This window comes from Anopheles aquasalis, chromosome 2 (assembly GCF_943734665.1).
Source record: "Anopheles aquasalis chromosome 2, idAnoAquaMG_Q_19, whole genome shotgun sequence".
In the NCBI taxonomy this organism is placed as follows: Eukaryota; Metazoa; Arthropoda; class Insecta; order Diptera; family Culicidae; genus Anopheles; species Anopheles aquasalis.
In genome coordinates this window covers 52,635,647-52,658,146 of record NC_064877.1, presented here as the reverse complement: position 1 = coordinate 52,658,146, position 22,500 = coordinate 52,635,647, and the positions used below count along the sequence as shown (strand labels likewise).

Sequence of the window (22,500 nt, the reverse complement as noted above, 5' to 3'; positions counted from 1 at the left end):
TAACCAATCCGGTGGTGCTCTGGGACGTACTCACTTTGATGGAAAATCATTTTCAATTTAATTGTGGAACTGGTCAACCAATATTTAATAACAATTTTATGCCACGCTTAATTAAATTAATCTGATGAAGACCTTTAATGGTTTCTTGTTTAGTTAAATTTCAAGTTAAAGAAAACTTTAAGTCATTAGTGTCCAGCAAATCAGAATACTAATAGATAATAGATTTATGATCCCTCCACAACATACGAAAAGTATGCGGAACACGTTCATATGGGGATTATTAGATGGAATTTAATAACAGGTATTTTCTTCCATTAAGATAAATGATCTGCCATAGCATAAAAAGGATCTTACATGGGGAAATGATATGAAACATGCAACACGAATCCAGTTTGGTGCCGCTATTTACACGTTCATTCCATCCAGCGTATCTCCCACGCTCCCGCGACCAACACACATCCAACGGCAGTTTGGACAGTTTTTCGAAAGGTTAACAGTGCTTTCGATAAAAATGTGTCCATTTTAAAGATCTATTTATTATTGTCTTGATCTGCTGCGACGCTACGGGTGCCCAATAATCCCGCTTGATACATCGGAGACGTGTAATCCGCCAGCCACGTAGATTAATCTTTCGAGCAACAATGTCCGGTGCACCGAGTCCGGACTACGGCTGCGCTGCACTGCGCTCATTGACTTGTCAGATCTTCCGCGTTGCGCCACCGTTGGGCAAAGGGACTCCAGCGACACATGCAACTCAGTCGTCAGGGTCAAAGCAGGGTAGGTGAAGCCGTGTAACGGATATCGGGACAGCATTCAGCACCACTTCGTAGACCTCGTCACCTCGCGAACGACCAAGCCAAGTACCGAAGCTAGTGAAGCGCCCAGCATCGTTTGCATATCATTATGCATCCGACACGTTTGGCAGGAACCCCTTGTGCCTCGCGGAAACCCGTTCCATTCGTTCGGCTTGCAAAGAATGGTCTTCACTTGTGCGCGCCTACAACTTCATCTTTACTGCACAGCTCCATACGAAAACCACCGAAACGCTACTCCGCTTCTGGATTCACGTTGGAAAAAAAACCAGCCAGGATGCAAAGCGCAGTGCAGCGCAGTACAGATTGAGTTTCTCGATAATGCTAATTTTATTTAATACAATCTTCGCCGTATTCGAGGCAAAACGGACTCAACAGCTCAACCGTCACCAGCCACCGTCGGTCCTATGCCAAGGTCTAGCCTCCGATATGATCGGTTGTGGAAGACTCAAACTGTGCAGCCATGCCAGTTCCTCCAGTTTCCTGGTGTAGCGCACAAGTGCAGCGTACATTCGGCGGAGTGTATTTGCGTCCGGTGATTGGGCACCATGGGCTTATGACGCCCAGTCCCCTGGCGGATTTCAAATTAGAGATCCGATCTGCAGCGCTGTTTCTATCATATTTCTGAAATTCCTTTTCTTTCGCCACGTTATGGCCACAGGCCTTCGAATTTCCATCCACCACCTGTTCCCGAATGCCCCAAGCTCCGTACCAAGCGGCCCGGCACCGTAACACAAAGCTGCTGGTTTGCATTCACAAATTGTTCGACTGCCAGTGGCTGATGATGGCGACCGCTGAAAGGAGCGCATGGTAATGTGGCCAAACGCGGAAGTACGGTCACAAAACGTGCCCCGTGCAATGTCCTCGAATAATTTTCGAGCTGCCACTAGCAGCACCGGCACTTGACTTAATCAAATCGAGATCAACGCGGAGAGAAAAGACCCGTAAATTGTCATTAAAAGCCGTAGAGCCGTAGCCTGTCGTCGCGTTACGTTTCAACGGACGCGTACCGTTGATTTTACGGTCTTGGGGGCCCTTCCCCTTCCGGCAAACTTGGAACCAAACCCCGCCCTCCGTCCTTCCGCCCGTCTCCTTTGACAGCCAATTTACCATTTTCCCAGATAGCGATCGATGTGTTTGCTAGAAAGTTTTCCTAATAACGTGCCCGCTCTTTCCTTCCTTCCTTTCCTCTCACTCTGCCCTCTCTCTGCTCTCTCCCTCATCGCAACAAGTGGCCACACTTCGGTACCGGAGCGGCTTCAATTATTCGCCTTCGACGCCGAGAGCGAGGCAGCGATCCGATCCAAATTACACTCGATCTAGCGACCGTCAGCAGTCTCTGTCCGCCCATCAAGAACGTACTCAGGTCCGGTATGGAACGGAAGTGACGCGCCCGTCTGCCCGGATTTCTGGCCATGCCGGAGGTGAAATTTTCACGTGAAATCCATCCGGATACGATCCGGCACCCAAACCGCTGCTTGATGATGAGGCTATTTGCTGCTGCTGCTGCCGATGGTGCTGGTGCTGGTGGCTGTGGCAGATCACTTCATTACTAGTTGGCCAGTGTTGTGTCCGTGGCCGGTGTGTGGCAAATGGATTGGATCTTTATCGAAAAATTAAAAGGTGTGAGAAAGTAATTTCCTGATCGCCAATCGCCAACCACAACACTACAAGTGCAGCACATTTCGAAGAAGGGGTGGGCGAGTAGTCAAGGAAACGGGCGAAGAAAGAAGAAGGAGTAGAAGTGGGAGGAGTGGAAGGAGAAACAACCGTAAATCACAATTTTTCGCTCCCCAAACTTCCTCTTTCCACACTCCGTGTACTCGAAAGGGATGCGCGATGCTGCTGGCCTCCAACTTCGGAAGCATAGCTCAATTTCATTTGATAATCATAAGCATAATGGTGCTCCGTTTCAGTTTGTTTTCCTTCCCCCTCCTTCTCCCCCTTCACCCAACAAAAGTGTCCGCCAGGCGCTGGTGCTTAGGAACGCTCTCCAATTTTCCTGAAACGCGGCCGGCTTACAGGCCATGTTCCGGTAGAGCCTCCGCGGGTACATTGTTTGCGTTGCCCGCGCGTTCGTTCCGGAGATCTGAAGTTCAACGGGTGTTGTTCAACCGCGGACAATCGGCCACAGGCAGACAGATACAGGCGATCGCGCGCTCGGATGTTCTGCAAGTCACTCTCATAAACGCGCACCACACGCTAGTTATTACTGGTGCGTCATTGTGACCACTCGATACTCGAGGTGTGTGATGAGCCCTTACAGAACGAAGCACCAACCAACCGAAGACCGGAGGGATCATCATCGATTACCCATCTTCGCACCCCATGCAGGGTCCCCCTCCGAAAATCGCAGCCAAATATTTCATCTATTTTAAACGGCGTGAAATTTGAAGCCACGACTCTGCCCGCTGCCCGCCCTCGGAACTGAATGGTACTTCTGTTGTGGTACACTGTTGGCGCTTCTGGTAGCTCTCTGGCGACCTGCCTTATCCTCCAAGTGCCGAGGAAATATGTTTGGAATGCGGTGAACCTCATATCGTTCCCCCCGCAACAAAAACGGTGGCGGTTAGTATGCCACTCTGGCAATTGAAAAGTAATCGAACCTCACAGATCTTCACAACACAAGCGTGGCTCTATGTTTTCAAAGCGGGTGTTCAAGCGGTTCGATAGCCTATCGATTGCATCTAATCGATTAGGAGGTAACATTCCTGCCACCATTTGTTAACGCCAAATGCTGTTCGTGCGGCAAATATGATGGAATGTTTCGGTTCTTTCCTTCGTGGGAATCATTTTTCTTGCGTGAGGAGCAGAAATAGCTGTAACTCTTATGATGCTGTACTTCATCATCAAATCATGTAATACTTTCTAAGGGATTTCTTGTACATAATATTCTAATGTCCAATACTCTTTTATTTTTATCATTATACAGATAATTCGGCAAATTAATCCATCTAAACTTATACGAAAAAAAACTCAATAAAAAGGTGGTTTGAAAATTTCTAAACTATCTTGATAGTTCTATAGTTAAGAATTCCATATTCTATTCCAAACGCACAGTAGTATCAAGACATATTTCCATTTATTTAGATAATGCCCTACGCCAAAATGTATCCTCAAAATCGGTTATCGATGATTGAAGTCCTCATTCAAGGTAGCTTTACTTAACCGTTTCTTTAACTTTAACTTTGAAAGGAAAATTATTTGCTTGGAAGACATCATGTCCTGCAATTTTGTACTCTAGTCATTAGTGTCTAGTTGGATTTTTTTTCTATCTTTTTGTTTGTATTTGTATGTGCTCTCTTAGTACATACAGCAGCCAAAAATATGTTTCCTCCACTCCACATACTAGACAGCACCTGCGTCGATTTGTACCATCAACTTCCTTCAATCTAACATCCATTCTACCATGAATTTCTATGATTGAGTCACCTCAAAATGTTATGTTTCAATATATTCAACGGTTACAATGTGTACTGAAGACTTTTTACTTTTTACAAAATGTAAATAAGCTTCATTCCTCACCAGTACAATTGATCGGTTGCCTTATTTCAATTTACTAGTATCTGTTGATCCCCATGTTGCTGTAGCCCAAGTTATTTGAATAATAATTCATACTGGAATAAATTACTTTTCAAGCAACTTAGATTAACTTTCAATTTCTGCAGATGACCTGATACTGCCACAACTACGTTATATTAGTATTATTCATCCAGATCTCACATCAAATGGTTCTATGAAATGGTTAAATGGTTCTATGAAAAAATGGCTTAGAATCCATTGCGGTGATGAACTCCGTAACTATTTGTTTGGACTTTAAAAAATCTATCATAGACCGATTTTGTAACATCTGTATTGAGCTCAATTCTTGAAGGATCTATTTTAATCTTTCACTATATTTCCCCGCTTGTCCCTATTCCCAAATAGATTCTTCTAAATGTTGACGTTTCCATTTGCGAAGCTAATTGCTACCCCGGACAGTCTCTGATCTTGCGAATGTCTTAATCCACTCCATACCCCACGAGAACGATGGTGGTGGCGAGTGCGCTCTGTTCAAATCGATTCTGCATTTTCGAAAGCTCCCGAACACGAAAAGACAGAACAAAGCGCACTTTATCATTCCATGCACGTCGCACCTGCTGCCACCGTAAGGGTAAGGTGTCCGGTGATCATCGTCCCATCGTGCGGATGGGGGTATTGGTGAGCAAAAGTGACCGCCATTCGACCGATCGACTGTGTGCCGTGTGTAGGTTTCGATGGCTTCGAAAGGTTGAAAAGATCTTGTAAGAGTAGGGTTAATGAGTCGTAGCTAAATCGCTTCAAAGGGACACTTCTTCAGCAGTCATCAAAAAGATATTCTCTCCACAGTACTCCTCAACCACGCAACAGCAAGCATCTCATTCTTAGGGAACTGAAACGACTACAAGGGATTGACAGACGGCAACGCGGTTCCGCACAAGGCGGTATGTCTTTAGCAAATAAATTATCTGCAAAGCAAATTCCGTGCTCTATTCCGCATCGTCATGGTCCACACCCGAACGGCGCCGAATGGCGATGTCGTCTGTCTCAAGGGGTTGAGCGGTTCCTGAGCTTTATGCGCTCTTGAAGGGGGCGCGCATCGGACACATCCAGAGAGAGAGTGTCCTCGCCCGAGTCATTCCCGAATGGTAAGCGCCGAAATCGAACCGACTGGCTAGCGGATGTATATGGCAAGTGAAGGTCTCCGCTTCCTTAACGATCGTCAACGGTCTCACGTTTCGTCAACGTCAACAACAGCGCACTGCTGCCCGAGCAGGGTCCGTCAGGGGGTCATCACCGTCAGGCCGGGTGATGGTCCCAATCACCACACAGATACACGCGTACGCACTGCACTTGCCCCTGCTGCGGGTGGGCCACCTCCGACATACGCGCATCGCCGCAAACCGACGGAATCGCGTATAGATCGCGCATAACATCACGTACGCGCCTCGGTGACCGATCAATTTTGGAATAAATTACCACGGGACGATCAACCGTGAAGCCCCCGGTGGAGGACTATCGATGACGAGTGGCAGGTTGTCCCCCTTGATTTCCTCTTCTTACCACTCCGCTTGATCATTTTATCAAAACTACCTTCACCGCAAAGACTCGCCATCGCCACGGTGGACACAGGATGGCTTTATAAGCCGACGGGACGCCACACGACTGCCATTAGTAAACCGTGGAGTCCGCCACCATCATCGCGGTCGCGGTCACTGCTGACACCGGTTTCAAAGATAATCCATTCCGAAGACGACTGCGACGACGAAACCCCCCAAAAAAGGAGGACATTGAAGCCGACGACAATGGCAATAAAAGGCAAAATAAAAACCATAACCGCGATCCGAGTGGCTGGAACGCAGAAGAAGATTTGATTAATTGGTGATGCTTTGGGGGTCAGGGGGGGAATGAGCTCTGCAAATGCTTCTACGCCCAGGGATGATCGCGTGGATCATGGGATGTATGTAAATGATCTTTTCCTGGGAATATCGTAGTATAAGGTTCGTATATTCTTGGTGTAACTGAACTGATCCTCGCCTTTTCCGGTAGTTGAAGTATGCGCGTTCCATTAATGATCCGAATAAATGGCGTAAACAAATTAGTGGCTGCTTAAGCATAGCGAGCATACTTCCTCCCTTCAGAGACAATGTCTGCCGCGGCGGTGAAGCAGCGGAGGCAAATACAATTTGCCAATAGACCCGCGCGAGGCGATCCAAGGGCCCGTAAGTAGTCTCCTCGACTTTCCCCGTCGCTGCCAGCAGCAGCAGCAGCAGCCTTTCATTGATCAAGCGACAGCGACAATACGACACCGCACAAAGGCAATTTTCCCGCGACAAACGACCTTCCCAGTGCAGCCAGTGAGAGCCACCGGAACCAATCAGTGGCGACTGCCGCCGGTCACCGCCAGCAACCAGCCTCTATCTGTCGAACAAAACGTCGTTCATCAGCGGACAGCAGTGCAGTCACAGCAGTGCGGGAGCGGAGGAAAAATGCCAGCCGATGCACTTTTCGCTGCTGCTGCTGCTGGTGGTGCCACGAGACGGCTCTAACGGTTCCGTAAATACCAATGGATGATGCATCGAGCGCATACTCGACGATCGTCGAGTGCACACCGCGGTGTCTCGGTCGCTGCTGGCACCTCGCTTCGCACCGACCGGTTCCGGGGGGCCCTTGCTACCTTGCTGCACCCCATCTACCGGCTCCTTCTATCGCCTATCGACAAGGAAGGTCATGTTTGTGTGACCATCGCGCGGCCGTCCGCGAAACGCTCCGGCGTTTGTGCTTGTGATCGTGCTCATGATCGCGTGGTGTTGTTGTGGTCAGTGCAGCATCCGCCCAACATCACAAACACCACAGCGTAGTAACAACGGTGGCATCGACAATCCTCACTCCTCCATCTCCTGCTGCTGCCGCTGCTGCTGCTGCTGCTGCTGCCACAAGAAGCAAAAAGGTCAATAATTCCACCTTTCCCTACCGTATTTATCGTTAATTGCATTTTGCTGAATCAGCAATTAATCAAAATTATTTCAATTCAATTCCATACACATACCACGAGAGAGCCGGTGCTCCCCTGACACAGTATGGTACATTCGCGCCCCTTTCATCGCGACCAGAGCGAGCAGTCCGAGAGACCGAGACCAAGACCGCCACCATCGTCGTCAGCGTCTCATCGCGACTTCTTGATCTTCGCCACTGGCACTCCGCAAACACTCTGTGGCCACTGTGTGGTGTATGCAGCAGCGAACCTATGGTCACGGCCGGTCGCTAAATTTGCAGACCTCAGCAACTTCGACCCCGACGACGACGACGACGACGGCAACCAGGATTCGAAGATTTGCCGCCACTGCCACTGCCACTGGTGTAGTGGCTGCAGTGGTGTGCTTGCAGTATTGATCGTGTCGGAAATCCGCCCCGCAAGACACAGGCGTAGGACTGAAGGCGCGCGCGCGCGCGCGATCGCGCACACGCGGCACATTAAATAATAAATTACACCCTCCAGCAGCTCTCCTTCGCAGTGGCCTCTCTCTCTCTCTGGCCGCAGACCCGGGAAATCGTTCATCGTGGTCGTTGGCGGAAAACGTTGCAGACGCCGCCGCCCAAGTCCCTTTCTGGATCGCGCGATCGTAAAGAAATGATACTGCGGTGCCCCAAGGGAGCCCAAGGTGGTTGCGTTTCCTGCATCGAGCCGCTTGTGGGTGATGCTTGGAACCTGTGGTACAATGGTGGCGTTTCGTGAAGGTGATCAATACTTCCATCATCGTACAGGAGCTGTTACGCGAGGTTCGAAGTACGCGGTGGCACATTCGGTGTGTACGTTCCGCATAGCATGTTCTTTTTAAATTAAAAATATCAAAAGAACTAAAATCTAATGCATTAAGAACATGTTACCGAAACACTTTAAAGGTCGACACATTCTCTTCTTGAACTTAAGGGACGATAAATTCCATTGGAAGTAGAAGCGAGACCACACTCTACTCTTGATATACGCGATCATCAACGGTTATGATTGTGACGAGCTATCTACCAAACCATTTTAGCGACCGATCGGACACACAGAGTAAACCCCTGATAGAGAAAGAGAGAGAATGAAAGAGAGAAGATAGACCGATCAGGGATCGAAAACGAAAGGAAGCAAATGATCGTCCTGCAACATGGCATCGCCTATTCCACTATGCACCGTGCGGACACAGAGAGAAACGGAAGATAAAAGGTAGAAAACACATAATAGCATATTTATCATTATCATCCTGATCATGATGATCATCGTATGGTGAGGATAGTACGCCACCATTGCAACCAGAACCACGTGCGATCACACACGGCAGCATGGCCGCGTGTTTGCAGCAGCAGCATCAGCTTCGTTAAACCGACAAGAAGTGGCACCGGCACATCAGCACACCGCTAATCAAGTACATTGATGACGATGTTTACAGTGAGAGAGAGAGAAGCTTCACACTGAGTGAGTTCAAGCAGAGGACCCTTTTCGGACACACGGCAACACTTCTTCGGCATTTGCACAAACATCGAGAAATGGTTGCTGGAGATGAAGTTCAGCTAATGAAGGAATTTCCCTAAACCATCTGGTTTGGCAAAAGCAAGAGCCCAAAACAACGATGGAGAAACGATGAAGAACCTAAATAGCGCCAATCTCGCCACCGGCCCCGGTACCGTCAAGGGGCGCACCACCCTGAAGTAATCATGTTTTCAACACTTTACTTTTAATGAGCCTTCCCGGTTTGGAATACCTGCCTGCCATTGCCTATTTACACTCCGACTCCGGCCTATTTGCCTATTCCAGCCAGCCAGCCAGCCAGCCAGCCGCCGGACGAGTTCAAAAATGTTGCTTTTGCTTCGGATTCCGGAAGCAGCAAACAAACGGTAAGGCGTGGATTGCACTGGCCTGGGCAGCGAATGGCGCGATGGCGCTAAACACCTGTTAGAGTTCTATCTCCGGGCATACGCATAACTGTAACATTGCTGGCCATAGCAGTTGGCCACTTGTCGGTACCGAGGCGTACCCAGCGCGCTGGTAAATGATCGATTAATAATGCTCTCCCGAAAATATTCCATCTCGCACCCAACGAGGGCTGCTCATGCTTTCTGCATTCATCGTCCATCGATCCGGAACTGAGCAGATCGATCGACCCATGGTTCGACCACCTACTGCAGTCCCTCGAATTGGCCAATGCATACACCTGATCGGTTGTATCGGGTTCAATGACGTTCCATTGAGAGAATGAAACTCGAGGAAGAGCTGATTTCAATCTAGTTAAAAGTAGAAGCAGAATAACTCCAGCAAATGCCACAAATCTTTACTGAATGTGCTGGATACTAAAGAGTTTCATTGATGAAATAAAGCTAAGAAGTTTTTTACTGGTAAAGAGATAAGTTAATTCGAGCCAATAGAGATTTGCTATTTTGTATAGCGAATAATTAGGACTTTTTGGATGAAGCTACATTTTTCACTGTTATGACACTCTTCGTAGAAAGTATTTATAAAATTACTTCCATGTTATCAGGGTGGGAGGGAGAGGGAACTGCAAAATTGTATTGATTACGGTATTCCTTGTTCGTGCTCAATCTTCTGAGATAAACTCAGCCGTCTGTGACCCAATCGTCTGAGATATGCAGATTTCTTTTGTCTTTTTATTTCTTTTTTGGCATTCTTTTATAAGAGTGCACAACTTTTTAAATGTGTCCTAACATTTAGAAATTTCAAAAATGATGTAACCATTTGAAAAGCAGTATCTCAAGTCATACATTTTGCTATTTTTAAATTAGTTTAAACTAGCCTTTCAACATAATTTCATCAATTCGGTACATTTATCGTTAAATGGAAGTGTTTTCTGGGACATGATCATTGTAACGTAAAAAAAACAGGATGTCACTAAATGTCTAATAAAACCCAACCAACCAAGTCAACTCTTATTATTGTCATCTTCCAGGGAGCTATCAAAACTGGGCCCACTTGTTTTGTCGTAGAAATCGTCAGCTTTGACTGCATCACACGTTGTTTGTTAAGTTTATTTTCGTTTGTCCCAGGTTAAGGTTCAGGTTATTTTATTTTTATTTTCCGTTTAACAAGCAGATGCAATAAATAAATCGTACGAATCTGCGGAAGGTCCTTGGGTACAAAAAAAATGTAATTTAGAGTAATTCGTACCAACTGATGCACAAGGTTATAGACTAACGTTGATTGAAAGTATTGCAAAATCACAATAAAGTGCACCAGGCCACCGGAAAGACGAAAGAATGTAGAAATGCTTTGTAATAACATGTTACTAGGTGACAAAGCAAAAAAAACAGTAACATTCTATGAAATAATGATTGGTTTGGTGATTAATTCATATGAAAACATAGGAAGCATTTCGTCGTATGCATTCTCCAATTGTACGGCTACGATCCGACACATGCTCCGGTGCATAATGTGGCCACTTTCATGGATCGATCGGTTCGGTGCTTAACTCATTTCGTGCTCCGCGGGTTATGGGAGGAGATTTCGGAACGTGAGCTATACCGTAACGAGCTAGCGCCAGTCCTGCCCATCCAGTGGCCACTGATGCAGTCCGAGATAGAGGAGTTTACATTAAAATCGGAGCACTAACCAACGGACCAGCGCGCCGAACAGATGACGGCGAATGTTTTAATCAATTTTTCAATTAATTTCCTTCCGCGCACACACCACTTGCTCTGGCTGGCTGGCTGGCTGGCAATGGATCTTGAAACGTTTTCCCTACGCTGCCGGCCAGACCCGGACGGGAACGGACCTGCCACTCGGCCAAACAAATTTCCCCAAATCGAACTTTCACGCTAGGTGGCCACACAGAGCCACACGCTCTCGTGCACCTGCGGCGACGACGATGATGATGATGAAGATGATGAGGGTTCCCGGAAGGAGCTCGGTTGGTCAGCAAATTCTCTGCTCCATGTTCTACGATCGTCTATATTCTTTGCTAGATGACCTCTCCATCCATCCAATCCATGGACAGTATTGACAATCAATGTTACGAGCCCCATAAAGACGATCTGCGATGGATCTGCTTGCTTGCTGGAGGTGTTAAGCCGCCTGTAGCCGCCACACATCGCCGCCATCGGTCGATCGGTTGATTGGCTTCGGATGCCGGAAATGTTTACCAGCTCGATCGTAAAATCAGTGCTCCTATTATGCAGCCAATAAAAATCAAACCTCACGATGCTCGAGGACGAGATAATGATGATGCAAAGCCGAACACGTGACGCGATCAATCGATCGCCTGCCTCGTTTTCCCGTTCGTTTTTCTCGTCAGGAGTTGGCACCATTTTTGGTTCTTGGCCGTTGGGCTGTCAGCTTTGGCGCCTCGCTTTGACAATGGACCAGAGAAGCCAGACAAATTTCAATTTCCCCCGCGTTGGAGTTTTCCAACCGAGCGGACCTTCTCGCCTTCTCTGTCCCTCTGTCTTGACCATAAATGTTGGCTTTTTTCCCGGGGGCCGGCGGCTCGTTGGTTTTTACACAGGCCGAGCGCGCTCTTTGCGTCCGTCGTCGTTTTCCTTTTATGTGTTTTCGGCAACAAACAATCGAACACTCTCATGCCAGGAGCAAGAGCAGAAGGAAGAGAGAGAGGAAAAAAAAGGAAAGTAAAGCCACACAACACTCGGTACAGTTATATCGAACCGCATCGGAATAGCTAATTTCCTAATACGAGTGAAACAATTTAATTATAAAATTAAGCCTCGCCGCGTTCGGCGGCTTCCTCGGTTTCGATCTGCTGCTACCTCCGGCGTCTTTGCGGTCTTTCTACGGATGGCTATGCTCCCGGGCAAGACACCGGTACCGCACGCACTTCACCAGCAGCCGCAGCAGCAGCAGGCGATCGATACGCAAACGCTGAACGAAGCAATGGACGCCGCATTTCTCACACTAACCGCCATGACGAATGGCTCGCACCATCCATCCATCCATCCAGCCAGGCAGCAGGCGGCCGTCAGATCGGTACTCGGTGGTTTTTTCTGGTTACTCGCATATCGCGGTTCTTGTCTGGCAATTGGTGCCGTTGGCGTGAATCATGTGGTTCCTGTTGTCTTCAAATCATACCAAAGCCCACCCCATGCCCTGATGGAGATGTTATTTCTTGGGTTTTTCTTTTTTCTTTTTTGTGGGGAGGAGAAATGCCCCAAGCTGAACCAGATTTGCTGAACGATCAATCGAGCAGCGCCCGCTCGCTTAAATGGGTTCATATTTCGACAGCAAAATACGCGAAAGGATCCTTTCCCGGGAACATTACGAAACAATCACATCGACATCGAAAGGTAATAACCGACGGAACGGAACGGAATGGGACGGGCCGGGACCTTCTTTCCACTGGCATCACAACTCCTTTGCCTTTCTCTTGTGGCCACAGCGGCCCGCACTACTTTACACAAAACGTGTCATTTCCCTTCTCCCGGGGACTGTCATGCGCCTTGACCACCAGAACCAGTGTGTCCTTTGGCGGTCCAGTGGAGAAGGGGAGCGAGTGCATTTATCAGGGCAATCGTTGCACTTTAACTCCCCACACGGGGCGAAGGGGATTGCGAAATGCGCCAGGACATTCGAAAGGCGTGCGCGCGCGCGCGCGCACTCGGTTGCGGCCGCTCCGGGCACACTGGTGGTGGTCGTCCCGACCGCGATCGTTGGACCGAGGGAAGCCATCCCGGGGAACCCGGACCCGGGGGGGCGCGGATGATTTGGCGTATTTGACCGACCACGACCGGGTGAAAAGTAGATCTCGGAGTTCAAGGAAACCTCGCCACCGCCGTTGCTACCGTTGGACACCCTTCCTTTCTGCCTTTCTCTTCTTGGTGGGACTTTTACTGCTTCACACACGATCCGGCCTGATCCCGATTCACCTGCCACCTTGCATGGCCGCCATGAGGCCAGCCAGCGAGAGGACACTCTCTCACGTGATCAGTGAGGTGCCTTAAGCGATACACCCGCATCGGGAGCAACCCCTGGAACTAATGGATAGCGGCCTGGAGGAAGTGGCTTCTGAAGTGGCCAACACTGCGCTCCGCTCAACTGCACTTTGCGGAATCTTTCGCTCTTTTGCTGCCCAAAAACAAAATGAGCATGAGCATGAGACGTTCGGTAACTTTCGTGGATTCGGCGTTCCCCTTCGAGGATGCACCTTTCACTGTCGTCCCATGCCGCCGCCGGTCCTTCTCCTCAGCGAGATGATGGTACACGGAATTGGGATGAGTTTCTTTTTATTGCGTTTAAGTATTTTGTTTTAGCCGCCTTTTTTCTTTCCCCGATCTGGCGGCCCGGGAGGCTCCTCTTTTACTTGCAATCCCCCCCGAATGTCGGTCCTTATTATTGATGAAACTGTAGCACAGAGAGAGAGAGCGCGGGAAGGAGCATCCACAACATTCACCGCTCGTGGTATTTCTCGTTCCTTGTGGCCGAAAACATAATAAGAGTCTCGGGCAATCCCCCGCCGGTTTGTTGGCTGGCTGGTGGGACGCGCAATCCAATTTTAATGGCGCTCCATCATTAACCGGACCCAAGAATCGCGGAGTTTGCTCCGTTTTTTACGACCAACGAGCTACCTTTCACCCCGAGGTGGGTGAAAGAACTTTTACAGCATTTGGCAGCAGCGAGCATTCCAGAACCTCCCCTCCTCCAGGAACGATGGCGACGGTGGTCTTGATTGAGACGTCTGATCAGACCAACGCACACACCAGGCACACATACACAGCCACGTTAAACTATCACCAGTGATTACGTTCACCAGCGGAACATTATCACCTTGGACCTCGTACTTATCACGTACACATACTCGATCGAGCAATTAATCACCCAATTTGCAAGCTTCCCGATATCCCGAATCATAATTTAATCTTTCCAATCACACACAGGCACACATACACTTCCCTCTCTATCACGCACAAACATCCTTTTCCTTTTGGTTGTGTCCAGGGAGGTGAAGATGAAAGAGGATGCGGGTTGGCAGGGACTCGAACAACATTCACTTTTGCCCTTCGCCCGATTGACGTAACCCTCGGCGGAGTTGCCCCTTTTGCTCCATTATTTTTCCTTCTTCTTTTTTTTTTGTTTTGTTTCGCTCGGTGGCGATCGTGAGCGAGAAGAAAAGTAAAAGGAATCCCACGATTCCTGTTGCCAGCCTTGTTAGACAACTATGGCAACAACAGTAAGGACTCGACTCGGTCGGTCGAATTGCGGGTCACCGTCAGAAGTGCGACCATAAAAACGGAACAAACTCGCGAAACCATCAGAGACTCCGGTTGTCCTCGCTGTACCGTCGATGTTCTTGAACGCCGATCGATACACCGGAGGGGATGTCGCTGTTTAGTAGTAAAAACATAAAAACTGTTTCATATTCATCGCAAGATCGCTCGCTCCCCCGCTCGCTCGTCGTTGATCGTAAAACGTTCTCATTCCTTCTCACTCGCTCTTTCTCACTATCTAATCAGAGCAAACAAACGATCCTGAACAAACGATCCTTTCGAACGGATTGTGAGGCGCACGGGGGGATGAATCCCGGATTTAAATGGAACCGGTATTCATAGCATACCGGGGTGCGGGGTCCAATTATGCCTAAATGGAAGGGTTGCCGGGGGCGGTGGAGAGGGGGCATTATTAGGGTGACCTTTTCCGAGGGAGATCGTTTCATCATAACCAAAGCTAACCTGGGCTAACTAGCCATTAGCACAAGCCGCACGCACACAGCCTACTTCGTTCTAATTTTAACCCGCCAGCCAGCCACCCTGGCAGTATGTTTCACATTCAAAATCAGGGGCTTTCCGGGACGACAATCAAGATGCCTGCGTGTCTTCGGTTGCTGGCGTTTTGCTCGAAACCCAAACCAGACCGTTTTTCTTTTTGGGTGGAGTGGAGAGAGAATCACACCGCAAAAGGGAAGGGAAACAACAAAAATTGAGACCGCGATAAAAAGAATCAAAATCGGATTCGGAACCATCGAGCATCAACTCGATGGCGGCGACTGTGGTGACGCAGTGGTCAGATGAAAACATTAAACCTGGACTTCAACTCGACCTCAAACGGAGCCAAAGCGTTCCTGAATTCCGGGGTCCGGGATGAGGCGGAGAGATTTTGGAGGCCGCCCCCCCCCCCCCCCTTCTGCGCCAGTGGTGGTGGTGAGCTGTGATTTTATTGCTTCACTTTACGTTTGTTCGAACTTGTTTGTCGCATACATTGGGCCAATCACCACCACATAACACGGGAACGGAGCTGGACGATGGCATGGTCCAGGTGCCAGGTTCGCCGGTCTGCCGGTCTGCACCGAATGAAGATGCAGATAAAGTCCGATGCTTGTTTTATGATCGCTTATTATTTCTCAGCCTCAGCCTCCGAGATTCGGTGGTGATCTCGTTTCGAACGATTCGTTTCGATAAAGACACGAGGAAAGAAACGAAAAACGGTTGTTCGCACCACAATTCCCCACCCAAAAGGTTCGTGCCGCGGTGCGTATTTAGGAAAGAAAGTCTGATTGGTGGTGGCACGTTTTATGGGTGCACGAGAGAGGTTCGCCTTCGGAGCAGAAGAACCCTAAAACTGCCTCCGGTCGTCGCACCTGCCCGAACACGCCCGTGGGAGACAACCCGGACGACGCACGACGCCGCTCGATGGAGACAAATGAACAAAACAATCAAACGGGATCTCCCTGATCGCGATCGCGCGATCACCAATCAATGGTCCGGGGAGGGGAGGCATCAAAGTGAAAAGATATTTTTATTGTGATCCAAATAGCGTTCTCAGTTCCTCGGTTTATTTTTTTTTTTTGTTCGAATCCCGGTGGACAAATCCAATTCGACCGCGTTCAGGAATGATGGCACCGATCATCATCATCATCATCGGAACAAATAATACCCGACGTACCTCCACCGATTACAGGCACGATTGGCGTGTCGTTTTTGGTGACAAGACTTTCGAGCGGGATACAGTTATCCAGAAGCATCTTAAACCGCGGGCTTACAATAGGCTTTAATTTAAACATTTCTCGCCCCACGAAGAGAGGCCTTCGGATGGGATTTGGTCGGCTGACAGCAGTGAGCAGAACGTGATTCGTATGCGGGATTCATTCTGATCAGCTCCAAATTGGACCAAAGAAACGACCGAAAGAACCAGGTATCAGGTAGCGTTCGTTGAGAATGTGATGACAAATGGTTGAAACTAATCCAACGGCCTAGCTGTTGAAAACATTTTTCAATCTGGATTACTTTCCATTCAGAAACGGGGGTCTGCTTTAATGTCATGCGTAATTAAACACATACAGGTCCCAGGTGTCCCAGAAAAAATGGAAAAGTTTTAATTGCTCGGGTTTCTTATGGCGCAAAAAACTCCCAAAGACATAGCAGCGGTTCTCGGATGTAATCTTGTTACTATTTACAAAATTTAACGTTCTATTCTTGAGGGCCAAGGTCCAGGAAACACTGTAGTGGTTGGCAACAATCTGCGCGCACTAAAAAAGGGATAAGATCAGTAAGAGAAAGAGTTAATCAAAATCCAGTGACAGCTATTCGAAAGCTTTCAAAAGAGATGAAATTTTCCAGATCCTCCATGCATCGGTTGACCAAAGATGGGGACCAAACTTGGGCGCAACTAGAGAGAAGCGTCATTTAATATTTAGAAGGATAGAACTTCTTGGACAGGAGCGATCGAAGGATTTTTTGTTAGTTCTGAAGAAAAAGATATCGTGACAAGGTGACAAAGCTCTGATGAGAAATTTTTCACGATTCCCAGAGAACATAAAATTTCCAGAGCCCCCTCTATACGATTAAACGGACTCAAACATGGTTGAAGGAACGGATAAACCATTTTTGCATTTTTTAATGGGACACTCTGTAGTTTGCAGTCAATCACCCAAACAAAAGCCTTGAACTGATTGTAAATAATAAAAATGGCCATGTCGATTCTCGAATGGAATTTTAGAGACACGCAGCTACCGAAGGACCTCGAACCAAATGGTGTATTAGCGTGCATGAGCGTCGCAACGGAACGTCGCAGCGACGAACCTCCCGAAAGGTCAAACACAGGTCTCGGTGGCGGTCTCTCGTCTGATGACACCGACTTTCCTCAAGTGGCCACGGACGCACAAATTTGAAATCTTCGCGCCGACGACTGGTCGGCCGCGGTCGGCGAAAAATAAGGTTAGCTCCCGGTCACCCGGTGTGAGTAATTGTAATTGCCTTCGGTGCAAATCGTGACCCGGTGGCCCCGGCATCATCTTGGCCGGTCCCGGGAGCACTCTGCATTAGGAGCAGGAGCTGGCACTGCGGCGATAGAGGTTAATTCGAGGGAGCAATTCGCCGTTGGAAGCGTTCGTACTTTCCATTGCCTTCCACCCGGCTGGGCCGGCCACGGCGGACCCTGGCCACATCTCAAATGTCAATAAATGTGACCCGACAATGCATCAAACGATGTTGCGAACCGAGACTGAGACCCAGCGAGTGTGGAGTGGTACACGAATTAGGGGCCAACGTCGTAGTCGGAATTGACTGGAAGGAGTTAATTATCCTTCTCGATCTCTCGGTATCATCACTAGCAACAGGAGGCGCTGAGCCTTTGATAGGAGCGTATGCAAATTTCAAATCCAGCTAAAAATACGCTTCACACCTTGGCAAAAGAGAGGAGAAGCTGTGTTGACCAATAGAAGCCGCCGCACGGGCCCCTTTTATGCTAATTCCAATCGGTGACCTTCTGCTGCGCCGAGGAGCCGTCTTAATCGGGCGAGGCCAAAATGTCACATCATTTACCCGTGTAACACCACTTAACGCTAGCTCGATGCTCCAATAGCCAACGGCCACGGGGGGGACACCGTAGGACGGCAAAGAACCGGAAAAGATTCCGGGAAAATCGGGCGCGTGTCGTGCGGCTCGAAACCAATCGGATTTCGAGCTGATCTTTGCCCCGCACTAATCGTCCCCTTATGTCACGCTAGCTTCTTGGAACCTCCGTCTCGTCGCCTCCGTTCACCGGTCGACGGATCACTTTGGCGGATTCCCTTTGGGCACGACGCGGACAGTAGGAAACTCTATAGCACCTCTCACGGCTTACGATCACCGCACCGTAACATCCCATACTGAGCCTGAGGGGGGAGGAAACTCCCAAATTACGGGAATGCATAATTGAATTGTGTCCCCGAAGTGAAGCGGATTTAGTTTCCAAGAAGTTATACACCGCCAGTCCAACAGGGACCTGTATGATTCTTGTGACTCGTGGCCAGATTATTCTGGGACGTCGAATTCCTTCCAATCTTGGTCCTGATCGTGAGCGAACGGTAAAAACTTTATGCGAGGTGGTAAACATCTTGACGGCGATTGTCGGTTTATCAATCGTGCTCACCTGAATAACACCATGCAGGCCATACGACGGATGTTTCCGAAGTGTCCACTTCCCTCATGATATCACCCGATGGCGATAGTGATCACTCATCACGCCCGGCTTCACGATTGACAATCTCAATTCGCCGATTAAAGCACCATCGCCGCGCGGCCAAGTGTCAGGTTTTTCGGCTCCAGCTCCGAAGGTGCTTACAGCTGGTGATCACGGTGACCCAATCGGATAGCAGATAACGGTCGGATTGGCCGCCTGGTCGGCCGTGGAGTCTTCGTCCTATTTGTGCGGACACCGGCTGAAACACGCGCGCGTGTACTCACTCGATTGTTGTCGCGGTTGTTGTTTCACAATCATCCAGCCTTCGGATGGCCCGTGTCGTGCCGTGGCTCGATATCACACAGAGACAGATACACACAGGCACACAAACGTACACACAGAGGTAAGGTCACAGCGCACACGTGAACACACATACACAAGCACTGGCCGTCGTCGTGCTAAAAACCGTCTAACCCGTCTCTCGGATGCGCCACGCGGTCAGCAAATGCCTGTCCGTCCGCAAGGTACGTGACTCTTTTCAACAAACTGCTCCCCAACGCACTGGGCCGCTGGTCATTACTCATCGAAGCACCGAGAACTCACAACGCAATCGCTGTCCACTGTCACTAAGGGGAGCGGCCACTAGACGGTCACCGTCCACAATTTCCTATCCGATATCGGCCGAGGGGTCAGAATCGCTGCTGCTGCTGCTGCTGCTGCTGCTTCTAAAACACTTTAGAACTGACCAGATCTGCTTGCGTGCCCCGTCTGTGTTCACCAACTATAACGTTATGACGACACCGACTACCGACCGATCGGCGCTACAGTGCGCGAACATCGTACTATAAAATAGTATCACTACGCGCGCACCCCACGTATTATCACGTCTGCGCCCGCTGGGGTGATTCACTGATGCACGCCCCTTCTTCTGGAACGATAAGTCATAGAAAGAGAGAATGAGAGAGAGAGAGAAAGAGATGTAGCTGGAGTAAATGAGTCTTTTGGTCGGTCGGTCGGTCGGTCGGTCGATGCGCACAAGGACAAGGACAGACCTCTTGACGAATGGGAACGGGCACCCCATCAGCGTAGGCCCTGACTAATCTATCCCCAAGTGTCGTTGGACGATCAAACGGCAAAGGATACTTGGATTGTAACTCGAATTGAATGTAACGCTCCCATCGTAAACGCGTCATGGAAACATCCTCAGCTCGTCAACACGCCGTCAAAAGCCTCACCCTCTAACCGGACACCCACCGTCAGCTACCGCCACGATTGATAAGAGGCAAGGCGAGACGAGGCCCTTATCTCGCGAGCACCGAGCAATTGGATAGACGACCGGAACGGTGGCGGTGGCACCTGTCCGAAACCGTCCGTCGACCGTCTACTCTGTTGCGCTGGAGCCCGAACCAACGCGACCGAGACGCGCGGTTCGGTAAGCCACCGTAGCCCCCGGTGAAGTAGACGCCTGTTATCGGGATGCTCCGCTTGCCACTGTGACACGGCTTTATCGGTGACCTAAATTTAAGAGTCTGGCACGTTTAATAAGTGGCCTCACTGGTACACTGTCTCGTCGTTCCATCACCTACAACTCTGCAAAACTATCGCCACGACTACTGGAACTCGAGCAGATCGAGACGTTGGAGACTATTTGTCGACAGTCAAGAACCCGCAATTATCCTATCCATCCCGAGCAACTCCGGTCCGGTTGGTAGGCTCCGTTGGTGTGGAAGCCTTTTTCCCTGTGGCGCCGTGCACAACGTGGAACCTATACATCTGATAGCCGTGCCGCTGTCTTTAAACGTGATCCCGGTCAAAGGTCGATCAACCGCGCACACAGTCCACGCTGCACGTCTGGTGCAGCAGCAGCAGCCACAGAGCAGCAGTTTCAGAGGAGGAACGCGGATTAAGGGTTACCGAAGGGAGGGCTGCACAGCGCGTTGCAGCCGGCTCAATCGGCTGATCTTGACTGTGCGATGCCCTAGCATCCCTCCCTTCTCTCCGGCGTACATAAACAAGGGAATGGCCAAAAGGGCAGGCCATGGCAAAGTGCATCAAATGCCAGGCGATAAAGCGAAGCGCACAGCCTGCCTAGCACCAACCAACGGGAGACTGCGCAGTAGTCAATCATGACTCTGCACTCTGAACACAAAGTCAAAGTCCCAGTTCATCTCAGACACTCCTGCCGGTCATGTTAGTAAAAATCATTTAACATATTTCATGTCACATCCAATCGAAATTTAAAAAAAAATCTTCGCTTCTCCCTTTCACAAATTAACGAAACGCGATTCTCGGTGACTCCGGAATACCCGATACCGAAGATCGGCAGCAGGTAGCGCTCGCTTATGGGGAACGCGTGGCAAAAAGGTTCTGGATGGTGGCGTTCTTGAGGAGAGAGGCACACGGCGATCGCACTCTCAATTCGTTCCATCGTCGATCGAACCGGTGGGGCCCGGGCCGGGTGTTGGTGTGTCCGCACACTTTGACCGCGTAGGTCGTGAGAGTCATCTTCGCGGTCGTCTTCGTTGCTGTCGTTGCCGTCATCGTCGTCGACGTGTTTGTGGTCGTCGTTCACCTCATCGTCACCTTAATCGTCATCGGTCATTCGGAACACCCCAACACGGTGCCCCACGGAGCTCCACCCCATGGCCACCCCAGATACATACACTTAGCACGCAGCACACGACGGCGCGTAGCCGCCACTAAGCCATGCGCAGCGCTGTTCGCGTACATACAGACGACGCGCTTGGTGTTCGCGGTCAGACAACGTCCGTCGTCGTCGTCGTCGTCTCGGTGCTCGCTGCTCTGTGGTGGGCTTTGCGTTCTGCGCGTTCTGCGCAGTTCTGACCGCATGTCAGGGAAGAGAGCATCACACCCCACGACGTCCCGGTCACCAAAGTCACCTCACGGGGTTCACTTGTCTCTGTGTGTTGACTCATGAACTTTTGTGGTCCACCTCCCCCCGCGAAACCGCAATCCGCCCGGCTGTCCGGCGCACTTACGCCACGCCGCTTCATATGACACCTTTCTTTGTACCGATGGACCCCACCACCCCTCCCAGGGGGCGCACTCGAAGGGTCGCGGAACAGACGACAGTTTTGTTTGTCGTTTTTTTTTTTTTGAGGGGGGTGACCACCCCACCTAAGGAGAAGGTTCCGATATTTTGGTATTGTCTCGTCATGTTTTTCATGACGGCAGTCTCTGGGGGCCGCTCCTCCTCAGTGTATCGCTATTTGTGGGCCTTTCTGCACGACCATCGCTCGGGGGATAGCCGGGTCTCCAACGTACATCCGGTCCCCGTCACCGACCGTCTCAACCGTTAACTTTCAACGCGTTTTCGTGGATGATAATGAGTGTATTTGGGCTATGGGCTGCCCATTCACTTCAATGGCGTAATGCTGCACTTTTGCTTTGCATTTTACTGCCTTTCTCCAACGACCTTGACTGTACTGTAATGGTTGGTAAGTGTTTCACTAGCATGGGAAAGCGGGATAAGTTTACATTTTTATAACCAAGAAGCATAGAATTCAATAGAACTGAATGTTCAATGAGAATTATCTAACTGTTTGTAGGCACAAGATAGAAAAATATCAAAAGACCTTTACATCAACAAGCGTAAAAACTAGTGTTGTGGATGAATTGAGCAAGACATTACGATTCCCCAATCAAATTGCAAATGAGATTATAATCCGGGGAATTTTATACACATAACAAACATAATGTACATGCCAATGTGGTAACCTGTGACCACATTAACTAGAATTCAATCCTAGAATCTGGTGTTAGAAGACAGATCTG

The 22,500-nt window shown here is 49.4% G+C and overlaps 1 protein-coding gene across 2 annotated transcripts in view; it reads right to left on the bottom strand.

The window, feature by feature from the left end:
• The window catches only part of LOC126569427 (probable serine/threonine-protein kinase DDB_G0267686), a 51,536-nt gene that overhangs the window by 25,640 nt on the left and 3,396 nt on the right, over positions 1-22,500 (bottom strand). For both annotated transcript variants that reach the window (XM_050226505.1, XM_050226504.1), the window contains exon 2: positions 18,676-19,633. In XM_050226505.1, coding sequence (XP_050082462.1) covers positions 18,676-18,733 — 58 coding nt within the window. In that variant the 5' untranslated portion in view covers positions 18,734-19,633. The remainder of the gene's footprint in view (positions 1-18,675; positions 19,634-22,500) is intronic.